Genomic DNA, 23,805 nt, shown 5'->3' with positions numbered 1-23,805 from the left:
CCCACGCGTGCAGAGCACAATGGATTAGCAGTCCATCGCCTTAACCACTCGGCCACCTCGTCACAGCGACTGCTTCCTCACCAGGCCTATAGGAAACTCTGCCACTGCCCCCACCTTCTCCTCCCGCCCACCGTTCCCCTGCGCGGCGGCGGCGCCGCCTATGCGGCCCGGCCCTGCACGGGCACTGTGCGGAGCGAAGCCACCGAGCCGCGACCGAACACTCCGCGGAGCCCGTGCAGTACTGCGCCATCCCCATCACCTCGGCTGCGGGCGTGCGGGCCGCGGAAGATGCTGAAATGGCAGCAGCGGGGCGATGCGCGGAGGCCGCCATGTTGTACGACGCAAGGGGGCGCCATGTTGTACGGAGCCGGGGGCGGCCATCCTGTACGGCGCCAAAGTGTCGTCACGGGCGCGGGGCGGGCGGTTGGATTTGAACGGGGCGGCGGCCAGCGGGGAGCGGGAACCGGGACCGGGGACCCGGAAACCGGGATTCGGGAGCGGCGGGCCCCCACCGGGAGGTAAGAGCGGCCGAGGGACCCCCTCGGAGGAGGAGGAGGCGGCGGCGGGGCAGCGCGGGAGCGGAGGGGCCGTTGCCGGGCCCGGGGCGGGCGGTGAGGGAAGGAGCGCGGGAGAAGGCGGGGGGAGAGGGAAGGTCGGCGCTGCCCCGGGAGCGGCCTCGGGAGCGGCTGGATGGATGGAAGGAGGGAGGGAGGGCTGAGGCGGTGCCACCCGCGGTGGGCGCGGAGCCTGTGGGGAACCCCCCGATAAGGGCGGTGCGGGTCGCTCGGAGGTAATTAATGCCTGGGCAGCGTGTTAATGGGGTGTAATTAATGATAGGGATGATTAACGCGGGGTTTGGGATTGATAAGCGATTGGCGCCTGGGCTGTGAGGGCGCGAAAGCGAGGGCGCGGGGACAAAAAGAGAGGGAAAAAGGGATTGTATCGGCTCATCCTGGTGGGGGAAAGGCCGGGGATGGACTGAAGGGTTACGGAGTGATTCCCGTGTTCGCACAGTCAAAGGGGGGAATAAAAATGTGTGGGGTTCTTTATCAGCACAGCGACTCAGCTCGCCCCTCGCCCCTCAAGGATTGTGGAAGAACTTTCAAGCAGGATTAGAGAAAAACACTTAAGGAAAGCGGTCGGGAAGTGAATTTCAGATTAATATCCCCAATAGCAGAGTGATAGGGGCTTTTATAGCTCCAGGCTTATCTCCCACAGGGATCTTCCCTGTCGCTCCCCTCTCTGTGTGTTCAGTCTGACCGAAAGCGGGTCTAGACGAGGTACTGGGATGAAATTGTTCTCTGTATTGGGAAAATTAATTCATGATGGTTTATGTCCAAAAAGTAGACAGAGGAGTCCCGTAGCTTTATTCATGAATAAAGGGAGATGGGGCATTTTCCATGGGGTCTCTCAAATTGCTGGGGGATGCAGCCTCCTTTTTATTCTGATTCTCCTTTCCCCACTGGCTGAGGTACTTGAGAGATACAGACTTCCCGAATTGCCTAATACAGACCCTCTTCTAATGTGCACCCCCCGATCTCCTCTTTTTCTTTCTGTATTTGTTCTTTTCCCCCAAAACTAGGAATTTAGCAGGGCATTGGGTAAGCAACAGTTTGTGTCCATAAGCAGCATTCATTCCCCTGTTGTTTAACTCACCTATCAGTCTCTGGCTTAGGCAGACTCATAGTTTGTAAAAACACATTCCTCTTATTCCTTTCAAGAGGGCTTTAAGAAAATTGAGCCATGCTCTTCTGGTTGTGTCTAGGGAAGGAACAAGAGGCAATAGGCACAAGCTGAAATACCAGAAATTCAATTTAGAGCAAGAGGGAAAATGTGTTGTATGTGTCAGAGCAAACATTGTCGTGGATAAGGTTTGATCTCCTTTATCTCCCAGCATTTACCAGAATCTTAACTTTAAATAAAAGGTCAGTGAACCAGTAATACTTAAATTGTTAGCACAGCTGTTTTCTAATATGATATACAATAGGAAATACAGATCTAATGTGAATATAACAGAACATTGATTTGAGAGGCCTGTCATACTTCAGAGCATTTCTGTGACTAGAGAAGGATGGAGAGGAAAAAACACAGCATGAAAAGCTAATAGGCAGTTGAGGATTTATGCAGTTTTCCTACTGAGGCTCATTAATGGTTTTGAATTCTGGTGCTGTATTTTGTAGGAAAAGCACATCCTTCAGCAATGGACAAGATTTACACAGACCCTAACATGGAAAAGTGAGTTGAAACCCTCTAAAGATTTTATTGTGGTATAAATATTGCCCTTTAGAGGCAAAACCTTTTGTAATGCACTTCAACATCCCTTGAATGAAATTTGTTTTCCATTGTGAAGAAGACTGGGGGGTTTCTTTGGTGTTTGGTGGGGGCATTTCATAGTGATGGATTGTCAGGAGATGAACTGACCGTGGGATTGGGGAAGCAATCTGCTGAGTTTTCCAAAGCTTATTCTGGGCACCAGTGCTGAAATGGTCAATCTGTTCCAAGCACATTGTTTATTTACTTTCACATGTGTAAAAATAACAGAGAAATCAATTTATTAACCTCAAAACCGTGGCAGGACCATTCAGGAAATGTACCTTGGTGCAATTTTGTGCCTTCATACTGATGCCTGGAAATAGAACACAAACTTTTCCAGGCTATATAATGATAATATAAAAGCAAACCTTTACTTGGAAGCCCTCAGGCACATAACATGGTGAAAAGCAGTGCTCAGAATTAGATCCTTACAATTGATAAGATCAGGCAATTAGAATATCTTGCCAATATTGTTCAATTGGAGGAATATTTGGTTAGGTAATCTCCCCCATGGGCTCTACCCTTCTGTACTACCTTTATTATTCCAGTGATTATGTGGTGCAAAATAAAATGTCCTTGGAAAACATACATGAAAGACTAAAAAAAATTTTAGGAATGTGTCAATAAGTGCCTGTTCACTGTGGGAAAGAAAGGTGGGAAAGTACTGGAAGTCACACCAAGGTGTTTAACAGTCTACAGAAATACAAATACATGAAGAATACATAAAAGCTAAAAACTTTAGGCATCAATACCTGTTTCCCTTTTTCCCTTGCAGTGATAACACAGAACACATCAGAAGGAAGCGACTGTCCTCCGTGAGTAACTTTCAGCATTCCTCAAAATAAAACTCTGTGAGGGAGGAAAGGAGCCAAGGGAAGCTGAAAGAGGAACCTGCTTGCTCTTGTGCCCGAAAGAAAAGCATTCCAAAAGAGCCTGTTAAACTGAGAGGATTGACTGGGACACTGCTGGCTCTTAGAAACTCTCTGCAGCCAAGAAACCTCTTGGAGCTGCAGCTGAGCTCTCAGCTGTTGTATTTTCTTTCAGATTTTAAAGGCTCCACGAAATCCTCTGGATGATCTGGGAAATGGGAATGAAATGACCCAGGTAGGTCTATCAAGCTTTTTCCTACCTATCCTCCTCAGCGTTTTGCTGGTTAAACTGTGTCACTGGAATAGCATGGGTGGATTTAATGCACCATTTTTGACAATAAGATTAATATACCACTTTTGTTTTGTTCTGTGTTTCTTGGAGAGCTGTGCCTGCCATGGGTAGCAACCTGTTGTGTTTTTTTTATTGGCAGGACATCCATGTGGAGAGACGCAGGAGGAGCTCGCGCAGGGTCAGCTTCGCCAACACCATCAAGTGAGGGAGCTGGAGGGGGCACACCTACATCCCTTCCTCAGCCATGAGGGGCAGGGAATAATCCTTCCCTCTAAAAGTGTCCTCACTGAGCAATCACAAATGGCTGCAAGCAGCAGAAAGATTGTTAAATCCCAACCGAATCAAGTTGGGTTGAACCCTGAGAGTCCTTATTCATTTTCTCTTCCCGGCTGGAAGAAAGTGCAGTTCAGTGAAATTAATACAGTTAAGATTTTTTGGTTTCCATTCATGCCTCTTATATGTCATAATGACATCTTCTCCCTGAAAAATGCAGCTGGGTTCAGTACACTTCTGGCTTTTCAGGTCTCGTTGCAGAACATGTAGAAAAGATTTATATTAGTGCTGATTTCGTTTTTTAAATATGCTTTTAGAGATGGTTTTGTGTTTTTAAAAACTGGTGGTTTGGTTCTTAGCTGCAGAGTCTTCCAACGAGATCTTAAGAACAACACAACAGAGACAGAAAATACAGGTAAAACTACTTTTTTCTTTTCATGACAGGCTTCCCCAGACTATTAGCAACAAGATTTTAGCTTGAATTTATGAAATCAGAACTTTTCTATTTGGGGAAGGAACAACAGGGTCAGCTCTTTACCCTGGGCTGGCTGGAAACTCCTCAGTCACAGAGTTTTTGCCACAAGAAGACACATAAGAGTGAGAACTTCAGAACACTGTTTTCTGTGTACTTCACTCTTTTCTCAATGTTTTATTCAGTCAGAATCATGTGGTTGGGCAAAACCTTTAAGATAATCAAGTACAAATGTGATCATGCTTATCACATTGTAATGTTGTCATTTTCTTATTTTTAGGGTGTTCAGCAGATGCAAAGGACGATACCTTGTCTAATCAGTAAGTATCATGTCTGATAGATATTTGTTACTATTCAGTGTTTATTACCAAACTTTTTCCTCAGAAAAAGAGAAAGAATTAGTCTGGCCTCAAAGTTCTTGTAGATAAAACATTGTGGTGAGATCTGTAAAATTAAAATGACTTGGTGGTAAAATAACAGGACACTTGGTATGTGAGAAGGGGAATTTCAGAGAACCATAGATTCTGTGAAAAACAAGCAATTAATCTTTTCTTCTCGTTTAAAAATTCAAATGCCACTGTATGTTAAACAGTGGTTTGTGGCATAATAGATAATTTCATGGGAAAAATAAGATTGTGACTCAAATTAGAATATGTTGAAGACAAATAAGCAGTGCCTGGTGTCTGCTACCCAGACCCACATGAGCTGTGCCACAGAATTCTGTGCAACACAATTCTGTGCCTCTTCAATTTGTTGATCAAGGCTTCTCTTTGAAAACTTTCAACAAACTCTTTCTCAAACCCATCTTTTGTAGGAATGAAGACCCTGCAGCTGTTCCATGTGAGATCACTGGTGAGTTTGACAACAGATTTAATAACTAAGTTACTTTGTTTATTTAAAGCTATTGATTATGTTTGAGAAATTTTAATGTGCCTAGAGCAATCTCCCTGCCTTGGGAGAGCTCTCTCTGGATGGGCTTTGTCCCTTGAAGTTGTTTACAGGGATCCTGTTATGGAAGTCTGGGTGGCCCTTCAAGGTGCTGAAGGGAGTAATGAAAATATTTTTCAGAATATATTTGGGTTTGATTGTATTTATTTACTCAGCGCATTGAGCTTCAGCTCAGTGGATAAAATAATAAGCAAACAGCACAAAAACTGGAGTATTCCCTTTCTTTCCACAGGGATGAACACTTTGCTTCACGCCCCCATCCAGGCCCTGGGGCAGCAGACAGAGGTATGTGAAGGCTTTCATTTTTTTGGTGCTGAAAATGCCAGTGTCCAAAATGCATCACAAGAATTGGTGTAGTAAATATTAAAAATGTTAACTGCCTAAAAAATAAGCCTTTGTATTCACATAAAATTCTCTTGAAAGTGAATATTCTATATTTTGAAGTGTGTCCTAATCTGACAAGCATTAGACTGCAACATAAATAACTCTTGCTTCTGAAATTCTTTTGTAACTTCTCAGTAGTGAACTAGTTCCTCCATTCTTGTCTTCTTTGCAAGCCTTCATGAGCCTCACTTACTTTTTTTGCTAATATCAGTTTTTAAGGCAAGTGTAAAAATCACAATTTTTCATATGATCAGAATTATATTTTGCAAAAGTAAGGCCAACTAACCAGTCAGAGAAAATACAAATTCTTTAAATATTTTATTTAACTAGTTACTTTCCAATTCTGCTAGAATTAATTCTCTGCCAGCTACAGCTACCAGTTCTTATCTTATTTGATTATCTGATTTAGCAGTCACACTCGGAATGTGCACACAACAAGTATTATTTTTTAAATTCAAATAACCACATATTCCATGTTTGTGTAACAGAAATAGATCTAAAGCTAATCTGTTTTGTAAAGTCCCACGTTATAGAAGTTACATTCTGTAATTTGCCAAAATCTTCCACTAACTTTAAGACTACAATTTCCTTCCCAGAAATTAAGAATATAGTTTCTATTATTATTATAAATATGAAATTATTTATAATCTTTATCTAGATCTAGTAAATAGTATTTCCTTAGAAAATTACATCCTTTCCTAAACCAGTAGGATTTGCGTATAAACATAAAAACTCTACGGTGTGAGTCAGTTTTGTCTGTGTTATGTTTAATCTGTGGTTGCTTGTTTCATTTGCATGTGATGAACTCAGGGTTTAATTCCTCCCACTCTGAGTGCAGGGTAGGTCACCAGGGGGATTTCTTCCAATTCTCCTGGGTTGGTCCAAAACTCCAGGTTCTGAGGAACACCAGATCTTCTGGTTTGAAAAGATGTACAGGAGAGTCTGGTCCCAATGATTTGCTGGTAACATTGTACCTTTTAAAACTTACAAGAGTTAATTTTAATACTCTTATATTAATTTCAGTAAAATTTTGAGGCTTATTTTGCCTTGTTGGTGGGGCATAGGAAAGCTTCTGGCCATCTAGAGAAAGTACCAAAATACTAAAATGTACCAGCCCCTCATGCTGCCTGGGCAGTCCTGCAAATTCAGTTTGCCAGTAATTACCTGGTAAATTCCTTTTTTTACCAGCCTTGGAGGTGGCCTTACTTCCTTGAGATAATTTTGCAAAACAAATTACTTATTTTTCAGTAACTGTTCTTAATTTCTATCATCTTTGTGCTTACTGTATTCCTTTATAAATTAGTTACTATATTTTCTATTTCCTGAAGTGTTTCTTGATGGTTTTTGTTCTGTTATTTTAAACATTAATTTGGAGGTACAATTACTCACCTACATGAGTTTACTAATCACTTGCTGGGATTTTCTTTAGTTTCCAGTGATGGGGCTAACTGTCCTGATTTGGCTTTTGTTCCTAGACATTCAACTTTTTGCTAGGTATTAGTGCAAGGATACCTTTTTCAGTAACTTCTCTTGCTGTTTTGTCAGCTAATTTTTTCCCTGTATTAACTGGGGAGTCTCTGCTTCTCTGTAGCTACCACCACTCTCAGGTGTCCAGGTCACCTTCCCTCACATTGTCCAGTTGTTTGGACAAGCTGCTTCCATGATCCCAAACACCAGCCAATACCCCCAGTGCCAGGTGCATCCTTTCTTGCACAGATAATTCAAATGGTTTGGTTCAAGGGTGAGGCTGCCAGTGCAGGGGTTGGTATTAAGGTTCTTTCAGAGCTTTTCAGGGACTCTGACTCTCAGGAGTCCAAACCAAGTATTTCTGGTGGAAGACCATGCAAGGGTTTTGCCAGTACCCCATAATTGCAATCCATAATTGACACCATCCAGCCACCTAAGAAGGTTTTTAGTCCTTATCTCTGGAGTCTGGCAAATGGCTTCTTTGCAGCTGCTCCCTGAGCTTCTCCTTTTCTTGCAAAACTAAAATATATTACTGCTTCTTTGCTTATTTCTGCCATTTTCTTTGACATCCTGTATCCAGATGGTTTTAAGAAATGTAGCAGAGTTTCAGTAGCATTGAATCACTTTGTCTTAATTGCTGGCAGAATACTTTCCAATTTTATGTGCTGTCAGGAGTGTGTACAAATTAGTTACTACTGTATAAATATCAGGAACTTTTCATTAATGGCCCTTAAATCTTGTACAAATCTATAGCTGATAATATTGATGTGCTACATTCTGATTCATATTTTTTCAATATTTTAAAATTTTTGTATAAGTTTCTCCAACTTCTTCTTTCTTCAGACTTAATAGGATATTGGTTTTGCTTTACCAGTCTGGCTTCAGGTTTGAGAGTAATCCTCACCAATTTGGCTACCTTTGGTCATCCAGGCATCTCAGCTGCCCATACCAGCAGGGTATTACAGCATTCTTTGCCTCCTCTGGGATTTCATCCAACTCTTCTGATTCCTGCAACATAAAACTCTTTGCCATGATGGCTTTTGATTCTGGTGTTTCAGTTTGTATTTCCCCATCCTAGAGAGTTACTTGAACATCCAATTTTCCCAATGAATCTCTCCCCAACAAGGGGATTGAGCATTCAGGAGGATACAAATTGGTGTTTTCCCCAGTGTTTTATTAATTTAAATAGTAATTATTGTGAAAAAGGCCTGTTCTATTTCCTTCCTGTTGCACCCACAGCACTTACAGGTTCTCAGCTAAGTTTTCCTCTGCACATATTCAGTACTGAGTAAGCTGTTTCTGTATCAATTTAAAAATTTATCTTTTCATTCCCAGCAATAATGTAACCAGGGCTCAGCTGAGGATGATTCCCCTGGTTCCTTTAGGGGAGTTTTTCATTTTCACTTAAGATCTTGGGCTTGATGGCTTGAAAGAATCTGTTTTAGGTTCTTTGTTTGATTTGCCTGGCTTGGGAACACTCCCTTTTCCAATGTCTCCTTTCTTTACAAATTGCCAAATACATTTCAGCTATCAACTATCACAACACAAAGTGCCAAACACATTTCTGACACTAATTATCACATTACAAATTGCCAGATATACTTCAGCCACTAATTAATACATACAAATTACTAAAGTATACTTTAGTCACCAATTATTATAATGACTAACCAATTATTTCTGAGTAAGGAGGGGTCCCGAGTCCTAATTATGGTTTCAAACACTTTAGCAACTCTGTTTGGGCTTTCCCTTTAAACTCCTGCCACCTTTCTCCGTGACATTAAATCCACTATTAAAAATAAGGTTACTGGACCATAATTCCCAACCACCTGCTGGAGGGGAGCCATCAGAACTTCCCTGGCACCTCCTCCAACTTCTCTTTGCTGCCTTCTAGCATGTTCTGTAAATGGACCAAAATCCTCCTATCCCCTCAAACGTTCTTTCTGTTCCAGTCCACTTTTCCAAGACTCACTTATGTGTCTAACTGTATTCCCTGGTGCTTCACCTCCTTTATTCTTTGCCTCAGAGGAACCACCAGCTCTAAATCATCCTTCTCTTCTTCTTGCCTGTGCTTTAAGCACCTCTGTCCCATGCTGCACAAAAAAACAACACCTCTTTCAACTGTTTGCCTTTTTTTTCCCTTTCAAGTGTACAAAGAATTTCATCCCACTTATTTTCCGTTCTACAAAACAGCATTAATTTCAATATATATTATGCTGCAAGGTTCCATCCTTAGGCCACTTCTCTTGATCTTCCAGGGTGTAAAGTGGCCACCACTGATTACAAACCTTTATGTTTTCCAGTTCTCCTTCTTACCCAGTGGACATTGAGCAGTTCCATAGGCCAGTGTAGTTTTTGGAGAACAAGTAATGAGTTAACTCACCAGGTGTAGATAATTTATCATCTGGTGACAAATATGTTCATTATACTGGATAAAATATAGTGTATTTCATTACACTTTCCCCCCACAGCTATTAAATGCTTTTTGTTAAAGAGACTAAAATCTCCCTTATCAGTGCTGAAAATCTCTTTTGAAACATCCAGCATAGTGCTGTTGCTTTGGAGCAGGTGGACAATTAAACTGCTGGAAATAAAAGGTGGAAATCATGTTGTAGAGAAATAGATACAGAACAGAGAAATACTGATCCATAAGCCTCAGTAATTGGTCTGTGCTTGCTAAGATGTGGCCAGAGGTGAAGTGTAAGATGAGACATGTTGTTTCATTAAAAGCCATCTAAATATGATATATTTGCATCATTTAGTCATTGTCCTTTCCTCAAATATGTTACTGCTTATCAGGGAGGCCTGAAATTAACAGGTTGGTTTTTTTTTAAAGGACTTATAAAGCTAAAACCTTAGGACTTGACTTTAGTCAACATTAGCTGACTTCTGTTTTAAATAGAATAAACCATTGAGCATTTGTTTTAAGTGCCAGTCACTGAATTCTCCATTTTTTTTGTTTTTCAGTGGCATGACGTGGACCAAGCCGCTCCAAGGACGGACAGGCAGGACACTACCCTCCTCTTCTCGGAGGAGAACGAGATGGAGATGACAGCCAGTCACACAGCCGTGATCTCACGGGACCTCGGGGCCCACCAGGCTGACACAACCGAGAAAATAGACTTCACCTCCTTCCTGGCTAAGTTAAACTCCAGCCAGGGGAAGGCAGAAAGCAGCAAGGAATTGAGTTTGCTCTCTGACCCCACAAACCATCCGGGCCCATCTTTGGAACAGAAGGAAGAAGCCACTACTGCGAAAAAAATAGATTTCAATGAATTTCTGCTGAAACTGAAGTCAAACAATCCTGCTGAGAGTCCTGATAAGGACAATGTTGGCTGTGTCCCTTCCCAAGGCTTGGGAGACGTGACACGACTGTCTGGGGAATTTGGCTATTCCCAAGAGCCACTGGACACCTGCAATGTGACAAAAGTGTTTCGAGGCCGAGAAGGTGGGATGGAGATGACAAAATGTGAGGCAGCTGATGTTAAAATTCCATTCCCTGGGGTCAGTGAGGTCCCACCAGAGCAGTGGGAGTGTATGGATGTTACCGAGGCATTTGCAGACGAGGGCATGGACGTGACCACCAGTCACACTGCAAAAGTGTCCTTTGCCCTCTCCACTGCCCAGAACCAAAGTCTCAACTTCCAAAAGGATTTCCCACCCACAAAGCTGGATAATTCTGTGTTCAGGAGAGCATCTAATCACGACTTAAGTGTTCAGCAGGACTCTCAGCTTTGTGCAGACAGAAAAGCAGCAAATATTGCAGGCAGAGGAGACCCCCCAGTGCTGCGAGCTGGGAAACAGGAGGCCAGGGAATTGTCTGCCATCCGGGGATCTGTTTCATCTGAGACCATCTTCCGAGGGGACAGAACTGTTGTGTTTTCCAAGTGTGATGACATGGAAATGACTGAGAATTACACAGACATCATCTATAATGCCAGCACCACAGAAGACAGCAGTTCATGCCATAAAACCTGTGAAAAGCCAGTGAGTACCAACCCTCCACTCACAGGGAGCAGATCCCTGGCATGTGGTGACATTCCAAAGAGTGTGACACCTGGAGATAATCCTGCTGCTGGGCCTTATGAAATCAGTGCAGTGGAATTGCCTTCAGCCTCAGGTGGACACATGGAAAACATGTCCCAAGCTCATGGTCCTGATGCAGCCAGCACTGGGTTTGGCTCATATATGCATTTGGTGGCTGGCAGTGCTCTGAAGAGCAGGTTTGATCCTTCTGCAAACTCCCAGCGTGTTTTTTCTGGTGAGAAGACAGTAATATTTGCAGGAGAAGACATGGACTTGGCTAAAACCTATGTTAAGGATGGTGGAGAGAATGTCGATAATGAACATCCCGCTGCAGTGTTCGCCTCTGTCACCTGCAAACCTCATTTCCTGGGAAACAGATCCATGTCTTCCAATGTAACTGAGCAGGAAGAAATGGAGATAACAAGATGCCACACTGTTTTCTTTGATGGTCGAGGCAGTGGGATAACACCAGAACCGAAACAAACGCCCTGTAAAATCATTCCAAGAAAGAGCCAGAACAAAAATGTCACTGAGGGTAACATATCTGCATATTCTGTAGAGATGGACAAGGAAAATGTTGAAGTGTGGAGTATTGATGGGAATATTAAAAAGAGCCAGGCAATGGAAAGGAATGCTCAGGATGTTTTGATGACGATGGGTGATAAGAAGCTTGGAAAAACCAACTTCCAGGCAAGTGGTCTGAGTTCCAGGAGCATGTGTTTGTTACAAGAGCAAAACAGAGGTGACGCTGAGAATGTTGTCACTAACACCAGTGCATCCCTGACTTTGCAAAGCCAAGAAGTTGTATCACAGCCTCTGGGAAAACACCTTCCAAGCCTCTCAGACTTCTGCACAAATGACACAACAGGTGTGTTTTTAGGTGACCAAAGTATGGACATAACCAAAGCTCATCCTGCTGCCTTTGAGATTGCCCCTACTGACACTGAACAAGAATCCAGTAATTATAATCAAAACACTGCACTATCCAAGCAGCTGCAAAACCAGCCCTTCCCATTTTCCAGTCGTTCTGGTGTGGATATCATGAGTCAAACTGCAGCAATGGAATGTGGGGACTTGAAAATGAACACCAATAAGCAAATTGTTACTGCTTTGGCTCCAAGTAGTTCATTTACTTTCAGTAACAATCCTGCTCCCTCTGGAATGAGAAGAAGTGAGCAGTTTGGGACAGTAACAGGAATAAATGCAGAGGGCCAAAACTCAGAGAGGCAAGAGGAAGCCCAGCCTGTGACGGCAGCAAGCAAAACATTGCCAACCCAAGGAGACTCTGACAGACATTTTTCCATGGGTCAAATAAATTCTTCAAGAAGGGATTTAAAAATTCCTCCCTCAGCTCATGGGCTGCTCCAGAGGGGTGCAGAAGAGCCAATGTGGGCCAGGACAGCTGAGGCACCCAAGGGAAGTTCCCAGTTGTCTTTCTTTGGAGAAAAGTCTGTTGTGTTTCCCCATGGTGAAAACATGGACATGTCTGGCAGGTCTGTGGTGATGGTTCCAGATTTCAGCATCAGCGTTTTGCCAGAAAACAAAGCAGCACCTGAATGCTTTGGTCAAAGTGGAAATGAAACAGTGTCCTTAGGAAAAGGGGCCACAACGACAACAGCAGCAGAGCTGTGTGGGCAGGAGGCTGCAGGTGGCAGAACCATCAGTTTTGCTCCGGCTGAGGATATGGAGATCACCACAATTCACACAGCACAGCACAGACAGCCCTTCCCAGCCATTCCTGCTGACAAAACCATCATGTTTGCCCACGACCAGGAGGACATGGACATCACTGCATCCCACACTGTTGCTGTCAGTAAGAACATCTGTGGGTTCGAGGCCCAGCAGGTGCCCCACACAAACACCCAGCAGCCACCACAGCACATGCATGGTGGGTTGGTGCCCTGCAGTGCTGAAATGGATTCCTCACAATATGCCACAAAACCCAAGGATAAACCCAGCATTCCCTCTTCTGCTTCGTCAGACTCAGCATTTCCTAGTGAGAAAGGAGCTACCCAGGTCCCCAGTGGCACAACACCACATTCCATTTATTCTGTCTCCCTTCAAGAAAGTACTATGGATGTGGAGACACCACAGGATCATGGCCTTCCCACAGATAATTCAGACCCTGTAAGCAGGGAGCAGGATCTCCCACCACCAGAAAAACTGCAGTCAAAGGGAGTTTCTTTTGAGTTCCCAAGTAAGGGCACTGTGGATCACAGGGAAGAAAGCGGCAGTTTGGGATCCTGTGTTGCCTTTCCCATGCAGGGATCAGATCCTTGCAAGGGTCATCCAGATGCCCCTAGTACTCAGAGTACTCAGAGAAACCAGCTAGTGGAAGAGGATTCATCTCGGTGTGGAGAGTCAGAGTTGGGCTTGGCTGGAGCAAACCTCATTCCAGCTGCTAACAAGGAATCCAAGAAAAATGAGGAGCTGTCAGCTGAAGGGGAGGCACCTCCAAAAGACTTGCAAATAAACTCTGAACAAACTAGTCAACCTTTGGTCAGTGACAGTTCAGGGGATCAGGCACATCCTACTGTTCTACCAGCAGCTTCAGGAGTTTTAGGTGTTTGTTCAAAACTGATGGATTTGACAAGGAAATCTATTTCTGTTTCCAAAACTGCTTCTTCTGACCAGTTGCCCAGTTCTTCAGCTCAGCCAGAGGATACCCTGAGGTTGGGAAAAAACACTGTCAATGAAGCAAATTACTCCTTCGATACCAAAAAGCAAGAGAACACAGGTCTGGAATCTGAAGCTGATACCATAGGAATGGCACCTAAGGATAAATATCCAGGAATAAATATCCCTCTGGGTATATTCCAGCCTAAATTACCAAGCAAGAGGACTTATGTTTCCAGTGGACAAGACATAAGCACAAAATCAGACAGAGTAGAAGCCCCAGTTCCAGCAAACACCAGTGAAAGTCCAGGTAAGAAGTCCAGCAGGCAGAACTTCAGTCCTTTTCAGTTCATAGCAGAAGAATTTCTCCCTGTGTGCCTGGAGGAGATGGATTCCAATGAATCTGTCAGCTCTGAACTCATGGAAAATGCTTGGACTGATAAAAAACAAACCCCCAACTCTGAAAAGGGTCCATTTGAAGAGACAAAAACTTGCAACATGAAAAGAGCTTTTGGACAAACTGAGGAGGATCATCAAAGCCCAAAGAAGGCCAAGAGTGATCAACATGTGGATGCTGGGGCCTCTCAAGGCTTGGAGGTGAGCTTGGTCCCTCGCTGTAAGAATACAGGAACACCATCAGGGCTTAAGTTTTGGGGGTGTAAGTGGGTCTCTTAGTAGGTGTTCTTGTTTTTTCATCATCACCAGTTTGCTGTCATTTTCCTGTGTCTTTCCCTGTGGTTTTCATTGTTTTGCCAAGCTGGAAGAATCAGGTTGGTGTGTGCAACAGTCCTGTACCAGGCAAAACAGGCAGAATGAGGGATTTTCCAATTTTAAACCTCCAACCATTCTCTGAATAATATCCCTTTAATCTTTTCAAGGAACAGCTACAATAAACCACTGATCCAGTTAGTTTGTTTTATATAACTATATTAATTTATTTTTTAAAAATTGTTAATATTAGTTGACTTTTGATGTGTTGCCTCAGGACCAAGCAGGAGCTGATGAAGCTGGAGAACCTCCAAATCTCTCAGCTAAGAGCCCTGAGTGTCCTCATGCCAGCACCAGCAGCTCCCTGGATTCTGTGAAGGCTGACATAGAGTCAACAAGTAAGAGACCATTTGTGATAGGAGTCCCAAACCTTGTGTTCCTTATCCTGTAGGAATGTTAGTAACCCCACCAATACTCCCCCTTTCTGTTTTGTTTTCCCAGTCCAGCGCAGCAGTCAGGTGGAGTCCCAGCTTCTCACTGACAGCATTTGTGAAGAAAATTTGTGGGAGGTAAGGACAGGGCTGGAAGACAGCAACTTCCTGTCCTAACAGGAAAAAAAAAAACCTCCTGTGTTTATACACCAGTGAGCAGTTTGTCTTGAAAAATGGACTTACCTGTATGTTTTTCCTCAAATGTACAGAAATTCCAGAATGGTGCTATCACAGTTGGGGAGTTCTTTACCCTTCTTCAAGTCCATGTTGTGATTCAGAAGCCCCGGCACAGCCAGGTTCCAGCCAGTGTGAGTGGAACAATATAACTGACCTTAAATAGTACTCCTTTATTGGTTTGGGTTTTAATTTTTAGCAACTTAAACATCTTTAAATGAAAACCAGAACAGATTTCCATGTCCTCATCAAATACCATATATTCAGGATTAGTGTTCTTGGATAAATATACTAATTCTTGCTTTTTAAAATTTGTTTTAAGGACAATAAATTTGAAAGAATTAGAAGTTCAGTCTGATCTTTTCACTTTATTTTCTCACTATATCCTTCAATCACTACTGCCTGCAGCTACTCTGAGCTCCTCCTGCCTGTTCTACTCTCTCTCTTAGAAATGCTTCACCATAATATTGTTACTCTTTTATTTCCTGACCTGAAGAAAGGGGAAGAAATACAGAACAGAAGTCTGACTTCTAAATCCCTTCCATTTTAATTTAAAATGCTCTCCCAACTGAGCTACAGTTTACTTTACAAATTTATTCATAGTGAATTGTCTCTAAATATTCATCAGGCTTAATAATGCTGCTACTGTAGACTAGTGACTGATAAAAAACAGACACCACCCCCACAAACTCCCCTGAAAACTTTCTCTGAAGGAGTGGGAGTAATTAATGTCAGTTATTTATGAGCTTTACTACACAGGCAGCTTGCTGAAATACCCCCTCATATTGATTTGAGGAATAAAGCTCCATAAGGCTTCCCTAAGGTTTGGGAGTTTTGATTCTGAATTGAGCATAACTTTGAATGCAGCATTGTTTTACTGGGGAGCCCCTTTGTTATCTGCTTAACATATACATGTTTTCAAGTCTTCATCTAAAAGGAGACCTCTTTCAGTAATATTTAATTTCATTTTTTTGAGCTCTAATGATGAGGCACATATCCCAAAAGGAAGCCTGTGCTCTGGTGGTGTGAGGAAACAAAGGGCATGAAACATGAAAGCAGAACTGAAATGACTGCTATAACTATGGAAGTTACTATTTCTGACAAATATGGAATTCTTTTTTCTTTTTCTTCCTACTTTTCCCTGTGTTTTTCCTCAGTGTGCAGTCAGTGCATCTCCCAGTGCAGAAGATCTCATCTACAGCCAGTACGTTCACCGGCCCAAGCTGAGGATTTACGAGGAGGATTGCCAGGATCTGTCTCAGAAAATAGAGGAGTGAGTGGTTTTCCAGTCACACAGTTTATCAGTAATTCCACTTTTTCAGCTCTGGGTGCATGGAAATGGCCTGAAGAAAGTTAGTACATTATATACAGAGAAAGTAAAAATATAGATAGTAGTTTATTACAGATTTAGAAATTAACTGTATGAATATCAACGTGCTGCTTTATGTGGTCAATGCAATTGCAACAAGATTTTCAGCATTTTTCCCCATGTTTCAGGTTAAAGCCACATGTGACTGTCCTGGATCAGCCCCTGGTGAATGTGATCAGGAGTTTGTGGGAAGTAATGAGAACCTGCACTGATGAAGAGGTAATGCTGCATGGAGAGAATGTGTGTATGTAATGAAGAATTGAGGTTAATTCATTTATTCACATCAAATAAGAACCAGAATGGTCACAAAATAACAGCAGGCGAAACAAGGCAAAATATTTTTAAAATGCTGCTGAAAACTTCCAGAATGTCAGGAGAATGCAAGGAAATGTGTCCTTTGAAATATATTAAAGGAGAAAGAAATGGCCCACAGTTACTGCATAGAAAACGCAGAAAATTTATAAAAGTATCCCACAAGAATTGAGAAGGTGGATCAAGAGATTTTGTTTCCTGTGGTTCTAATGCCAGGAATAAAGATCTATTCCTTGAAAATAAAGAGTCTAAATTGATTAGAGACACAGTATTTTTCATAATTCATTGTTAGTTTGGTGTAGGGATATCAGTGAGGTTGGGTGCTGAGCTAGAGTCAGGAAGGATTATATTTCCATTCACTTTCTCTTCTGTATTTCCCATTCTTCACAGCTGAGTAAATTTGGAGCAGAACTGAACAAGATGAAATCCTGTTTCACCAAGGAGGCTAAAATCCTGTCTCACAATGAGAAGGAGATATTGTACAGGAAACTGCTGCAGAGTGCTGAGGTAAGGAGCCACAGGGCTGCAGGCATTTACCTCTAAAAATCACTTCTACCACATTTCTTGTCTTTAAATGTGTAAGAGCTTGATTATTTTAAGTGTGTACTCTCATGGAAGTTTCTTTCTTATAAATACATTTCCCTTTTCTTTATATGCAGATATAACACTGGGACAGTGACTTTCTTGCAGTTACACTGTAGGAACCTTCTGCTTTAGAGTTTTGGTGATTAACAGAGTGAAAAATGGGAGTATTTAAAGGAAACACCACCAAAAATGAACTCTTTATACTGTAGCAATAACAGTGTTAGTAAGTAGGTAAGCAGTAGTAACAAGTATTTAGGAAGAAATTCTTCTCTGTGAGGGTGGTGAGGCCCTGGCACAGGCTTGCCCAGACCAGCTGTGGCTGCCCCTGGGTCCCTGGAAGTGTCCAAGGCCAGGTTGGACAGAGCTTGGAGCAGCCTGGGATAGTGGAAGGTGTCCCTGCCCTTGGCAGAGGATTAGAATTGGATGATCTTTAAAATCCTTTCCAACACAAACCATTCATGGGTTCCATGATAAGTAACAGGGAAGTGCACAAGTAATTGTGACAAGAATCAAAGGTGCGTATATATTAAAGCTCTAGATTCAGTAAGCATTTTGTAATTTCTTATTATTGGCTACTCCCCCCTGGTTTGTCAATTGCCTCTTCCCTCTAATGATAGATTTCACTAGCTCCTTGAATTAATTAGCAAGCAAAGAGCCCCATGATGATCCCAGAAGAAAATTCAGCTTTGAAAATAATATCACTGACTCAAGTACAATTTTCCCATCTTAGGAGCAATACAGAAAGCTCCAATCAAGAATAGAAAAGGTGGATGATTGGATGAAGGAGGCAGAGAGCTCTGTGGCTGCTCTGGAATCAGGTGTGTGTTTCCAAAGAGGTGGCCAATATTCTGTTTTCTCTTTTTTTTTCTGCAGAGCTGCTGTTTAAAAGGTCAGGATTCTGTGTTTGTGGTTGTTTGATGCAAGCTGGAGTCAGAACTTGGTATTACTGTCTAATGATGCTCTGTAGTTTCAATTCTTTTTCTCCAATGCCTTGAGTAGAAATCAAATTGCACAGCAGCAGCTCTAAAACAGTGCAATAAAATGAGTTTTTCTTGTTATTATCACTTTTTGAGGTTTTTGGTAGATACTTTTCCATGGGTTTTTTGTTTTGGTTTTTTGGGGTTTTTTTGGTTTTGTTTTGTTGGGTTGTTTTTTTTTTGTTTTTTTTTTTTTTAGTTAACTTTGAAGTGCTGGGAATTCTAGAGCCCACAAACAAATAAAAGTAACTCTTAAGTATTGAATCTGGGAGCTCTGCACAGACCTGACACTTGTTTCCCACAGATTCTTTTTGGGATGAAGAGGAAGCTGGCTGCAGCGCTGGAACAGCAGGAGGGCGGAACGTTCAGGAAGGTAATGGAACCAGCTGAGTGCACTTTTTGTGTGGTGGTTTAGAACCTGGAGAGGCTGAAACCCTGATGCATTAACTCTGAAAGGGATGTAGACTCTGCTTCTCTCTTTCCTGCATCGCACACAGCTAATTACATAGGTGTTAAAGAATGAAAAGGACTGGTTTTTCCCTGGAAAAACTTGCTGTGTGAAGAGTGTGTGCTGGTTGTCATATTCAGCACTTTATTGTCCAGTAATTATAAGCTTTAACTCCATAAGGGCAGTGAGTGCACAGCAAATTAGGTCTTCCTGTGCTGCTCCTTTCTCTGATTTTTTTCCTTTTCTCTCCTTTTTTCTGTTTGCTTTAGAATTGCGAAGCATCACAGCCCAAGAAGAGGAACTTCTGAGGTAAGATGTCAAAGAGGATTTAAGAATCAGGTGCACACTCAGATTTTAGAGGGCTGGTCTGTTTTTAACCACTATACCACATCCCATGAGATTGGTTTATCCTTGCAGAGAACTGTCAGAGATGGATGCTGAGGATGAGCTTGAATTGGTTGAGATGGAGAAGCTCAAGCAGACTGAAAGGGCCTGCCTGGAAATCCTAAAGAAATACGAGTAAGGAAAACACCTCCAGGTTTTATTTTTTAATAGCTGTTTCTGGGGCCTCATATTTGTACATGAATGTGTTTGGGTTTGGTTCTCCTTGTTATTTGATGTGGGAAATCTTGAATGCCTATCTCCTTGCATCCTGAGGTAGGCAATAAAGCCTTGGAGAACTTCCATGTGTGAGGCAGGTATTCCATTAGCAGCTTTGCACTGGTTCTCTGTGTTCAGGGTTTCTACATCCAACTCTCCCTTAATCACCAAATTGACATTTATGTAAAATTTATAGTAATATGCTTCCATTCCCAACAAATCCTTATATTCTGTTGGAATGAAAGACTCTGTTTGACTTTGGAAAATTTTGTTGTTGTACAATGTAGTAAGAGCTGCAAGTGCATTTAATACGCTGATGTTTGTCCCTCAGGAAGTTGTTTGGGTTGGTTGAAACTTGGGGTGATGGTGGGTTTTTTCCCCTTTTTCAGCTTCACGGAGTGGGAGTTGATGGAATGGAGTGATCAGCAAGCTGTCTTTAATTTTCTCTATGACTCTGTGACACTCACAGTTGTGTTTGGACCCCCAATAGGTGAGTCACAAAATGGTAGGTTTGTGTTTTATGCATTTGCAATATTAGAGAATAGAAACCTAAAATGTCCTTATTTGTAAAGATCTGCTGAAAGGAAGTAGGAAATAGAAAATATACTAGAGATTATACTGTAAGCTGAGAGAAGTGGCTTTGAATATGTTTTTCATATGAAAGTTCAGAAATGTATGTAATGCATGGCTGTTTCTGAAGGTGAAGAGCTGTAACTCCAGAACTAAGCATGGAAATAACTAGGGGTTTTTAACTTTCTTTCTCAGATGGGGAGTTTTTTGCTGCACGTCCTTCCAGAAGCATCACTAGCCTGGACTTTGAATCTTTCCTGGATGGTGAGATTTTTGAATAGTGTGAAAGTAGCAGCCCTGCTAATCCGTTGTTGGGAAGACTAAATGTGTGCTTGATCTTCTAATGCTTTATGAAATGGCTTTTCAAAGTTTTCTGGTTTTCTTTTGTGTTGCAGAGGAACAAGCTCCACCCTCCTCATGTTTAGTCCAAAGACTCATCTTCCAGTTTATTGAAAGTCAGGGAAGCTGGCAGGACAAGTGTCCCACACTGCACTACCTGCCCCAGGTAACATTCCAGGGAAACTTAGAAGACTCTGGAAAAAAAAAAAAAAAAAACAAGTTATTATTTTCTGCAATAGGGAAAATAGAGGTGAGCTGAGAACCAAAGCACCTTAATGAAAGCTTCAGGAATGCAAACCAAAATCTGCATCAGGAATATTCTGAGATGTGTGAGGGGAAATACGTCTCTGAAGGCAGGAGTCCTAAAAGCTGAAGTTTATTTAAAAAAGCTTTTCTTTGCTTGGAAAAAAAGAAATTGAGCTGAAGGCTGTTCTGCCTCCTAAAGAATGTAGGTTTAAATTGCCAAGCCAAACTTTTGTGTTTCTGTGTGGCTGCTGGCAAAGCTGGAAGGACAAATTTAAAGCAAAAAGTGTACATTTGTTATACTTGTACAATTTAATTTTTCCATCCAAACTGAGGCAGTAGTTAAACCACATGTATTTTTTGTACTTTCTAGGATGAGCTGTGGGTTCAAGCATCACATGGTCACCCCCTGAGTGCTGATGTTGCTTTTTTGATTGCCCCCCCCAGGCTCTCTTTGACATTTCCTTGGTGATGAATCGCTGCAGAATCTTGGGAGAGGAGTTGGAATTCCTGCAGAGGTGGGGTGCAAAATTCCATCTCCTGGAGACAGATATCAAAAACACAGAGTGAGTAAATTCAGATAATCGTGATGGGGTTGTTGAGGTGTCCTGTGCAGGGACAGGAGCTGGACTTTGATGATCCTTGTGTGGGTCCCTTCTGGCTCAGGATGTTCTGTGATTCTATAAGATGGAGTTCACAGTAGCCTTAAGAGGGAGTTTCTAGATAATCAGAAGCAAAACACTGAAATAGTTTCAATTTGGTTTTCTTAAAAAATGACATTTGATGCAGCTGTTTTTAAGAACAATTTAATTTATTTTCATACAATTGCACTGTAGTGTCCCAGTGCATGGAAATCAGGCTATTCATGGATTCATTGATTTCATAACTATCAGACAGCCTCTCCTTCCTTGCTGTTTTCCTGCTTGACTTGCCTTTCTTAAATATTGATGCCAAATTTTAGCAATGCAAAGGAAACAGAGCCAAGAGTTTACCTGTAGCTTAGGGCTTTGTCTCCTTTAATCTTGTGTTTGCCTCAGCCAGACAGAATCAGTCATGGAAGGAGGGATGCACTGAAACTGAAATTTACTTTCTTTACTTGCCATTTTCCCTTGATACTTCCAAATTTGGTGGCATGTCCCAGTGGTATGACACCAATACAATTTCACCTCATCCTTCAATTATTGATGCATATCCTTAATTAAGAAGTGCCCAATTATTAACTTGCTCTGCCCACCTTAGTGCTGTTCCAGAGGTTATTCTAGTTTAGTAGCTCTCTTTGCAAGAGTGCCAAAACCCCCATGGAACTGGAGGCAAATCAGTCCCACTTAAAGCATTAGAAAACCATAACTGCCTGGGAAATTTTATGTTAACTAGAAAGCATGTCGTTAGTCACTATTCTCCCATGATTTCTGGATGGTTCTGTGAATTATGTGTGCATTAACTTTTTCTGTGGGGGAAATTGGGGCATTCTGAAGCGTTGATAAAGTGTGAAGGGCCTTTTGTATCTTATTCCTGAAGTTCCCGTGGGTCTATGCTGGAAGTCTTTAAAAGTTGCTGGGCTTGCTCCATCAGTGACATCGCTTATTTCTGCTCCTGGCACTAATTCCAAGGTGGAAGCAGCCCATTTGACTGTTTTGCATGGATCTTTCTGTTTATTTCCACAGGGTGAAGCTTCTGTTCTCCTCTTCAGTGGCTTTTGCAAAGTTTGAGTTGACTCTGGCTGTCTCCCATGATTACCCATCTGCTGTGCTTCCCTTCAGGGTCCAGACCCACATTGGGAATATCGGGTGAGCTGACAAAGCACCGCTGCACATCACTCCATTCCGAGGTGGGGATGGGGGATTGAACACTCGGGATCCTCTCCAACCTGTGATAACTTTGTCTTCCCCAGGGAGAAGGAAATTGCTGCTGTTCTCTCCAAAGTTCCAGCTGGTCACCACTATCTGCAGAGAATAGTCATCTCCATCAATCAGAGTCTGCTCCAGGATCCCAGATGATTTGCTGCATCCACAGGCAGGACTGAAACAGTCAAAATGGGTAGTCTGAGAGTTTAGTCTTACAAGGATTCCAGCTGTGTCTCCCTGAAATGGGAATGCTGTTACCCACTCAGCTCTAGTATTCCTGCCCATTTAGTGTCCTTGTGGCTTAGACCAAGTAGAGTGCTTTGTGTAAGCCACGAGTTCTACAAAAGCAGAGGTGTCTAAAGAGGAGAAGAAGGAAATTCCTAGATCCCTTGTAAATTCAAGGTGCCTTTTATCTTCTGTCAGTCATTGGTGCTCATTCCTGGCACAGATAGTCATGGTTGGATAGTCATTCCAAGCATGGATATTCTGCCATAGACCATTAATTTTGTCATTTACAGAGTTCTTGGACAAAGCAATGATGAACGTTCTCTAAATTATTACAACTGGAATTTACTTTTGCTGTCATTATCTCACTACCACGTACAATTTAACAGGTCCCACCACGTCCGGTGTTTATCCATTGCCTGGCCCCTCTCCCAGGCAAGGCACTATATCCCTGCATCTTATTAATTAACCAAGCAGCCTGTAGCAGTTAACCCCAGTCACCAAAGTCAGAAATATTTTTGGAATTAAGACTAAAAATCCCTGTGTTTGTCCACAGACTTTGGGATGCAACAGCCTCAAAGCCATCACTGTGATTCTCTGGCTAAAGTTCATTCTGGTATTCATTGTCTTAGTCCAGCACTGTCTATGGGTGCTGAGGCACTGTCCCAGTTTGGAATGCCGTGGAATTTTAGTGGAGAGACTGAACTCCTTTAAATTTGGGAGTATGTGTAGCTCTAGCTTGGTTTTGTGTATAATTTTGTGCATTATGTGGGTCTTACTGTTGGAAGTGATCTCGCCCTGACTGTGTCACTGAGCCAAAGCACCAACCCTGGCTCAGCTCTCAGTTTTGCAGCTGAAAATCTTCATACCCTGTAAAATATGTTGAATTTAAAAATGTTTTCCTGTGTTTTAGTGTTTATATATTTTGTCTTTTTACAAAGTTTGCGTCTATTTGAAAAGTTGGAAGTTTAATAAAGATTGGGTTTATCACTCTTCCTGCTTCAAATGGGCATTATGGGCTGCTGTATTTAAAGTGGTGCTTGAAAATTCAATACTAAATTATATTCGAAATATTGAAATAATTATGTTTAATACTTGGGAAGACTTTTCTTAATAAGGTATTTTTTCCTTTCCTTTTCCTATGCTAGTTTTCTATATCCTGGCTTTTCACAAGAATTTATTGTATTTTAATTAGGATGATAGCAGCTATATCATTCTCAACTTAGGTATTATACCTGGAATTTTGAATTTTGAATCCCC

General features: G+C 42.2%; 1 protein-coding gene across 1 annotated transcript; it reads left to right on the top strand.

Moving 5' to 3' along the window:
* Window positions 1-462: 462 nt before the first annotated feature.
* KNL1 (kinetochore scaffold 1) lies at window positions 463-23,444 on the top strand. Its single transcript, XM_083864032.1, has 26 exons — window positions 463-518; window positions 2,181-2,235; window positions 3,089-3,128; window positions 3,358-3,417; window positions 3,614-3,675; window positions 4,107-4,162; window positions 4,500-4,539; window positions 5,034-5,071; window positions 5,400-5,452; window positions 9,986-14,257; window positions 14,646-14,766; window positions 14,870-14,937; window positions 15,069-15,167; window positions 16,191-16,306; window positions 16,531-16,621; window positions 17,105-17,221; window positions 18,030-18,117; window positions 18,581-18,649; window positions 18,994-19,033; window positions 19,142-19,243; window positions 19,714-19,814; window positions 20,090-20,158; window positions 20,290-20,399; window positions 20,924-21,042; window positions 22,141-22,263; window positions 22,368-23,444. The coding sequence occupies exons 2-26, from the start codon at window positions 2,201-2,203 to the stop codon at window positions 22,471-22,473; spliced, it is 6,195 nt and encodes a 2,064-aa protein (XP_083720158.1). The 5' UTR covers window positions 463-518; window positions 2,181-2,200; the 3' UTR covers window positions 22,474-23,444.
* The last annotated feature ends 361 nt before the right edge of the window (window positions 23,445-23,805 follow it).

The sequence above is a fragment of the Zosterops lateralis genome, assembly GCF_965231275.1.
Source record: "Zosterops lateralis genome assembly, chromosome: 6".
In the NCBI taxonomy this organism is placed as follows: domain Eukaryota; kingdom Metazoa; phylum Chordata; class Aves; order Passeriformes; family Zosteropidae; genus Zosterops; species Zosterops lateralis.
The sequence above is the reverse complement of the archived record's forward strand: the minus strand, read 5'-3'. Positions and strand labels throughout refer to the sequence as shown.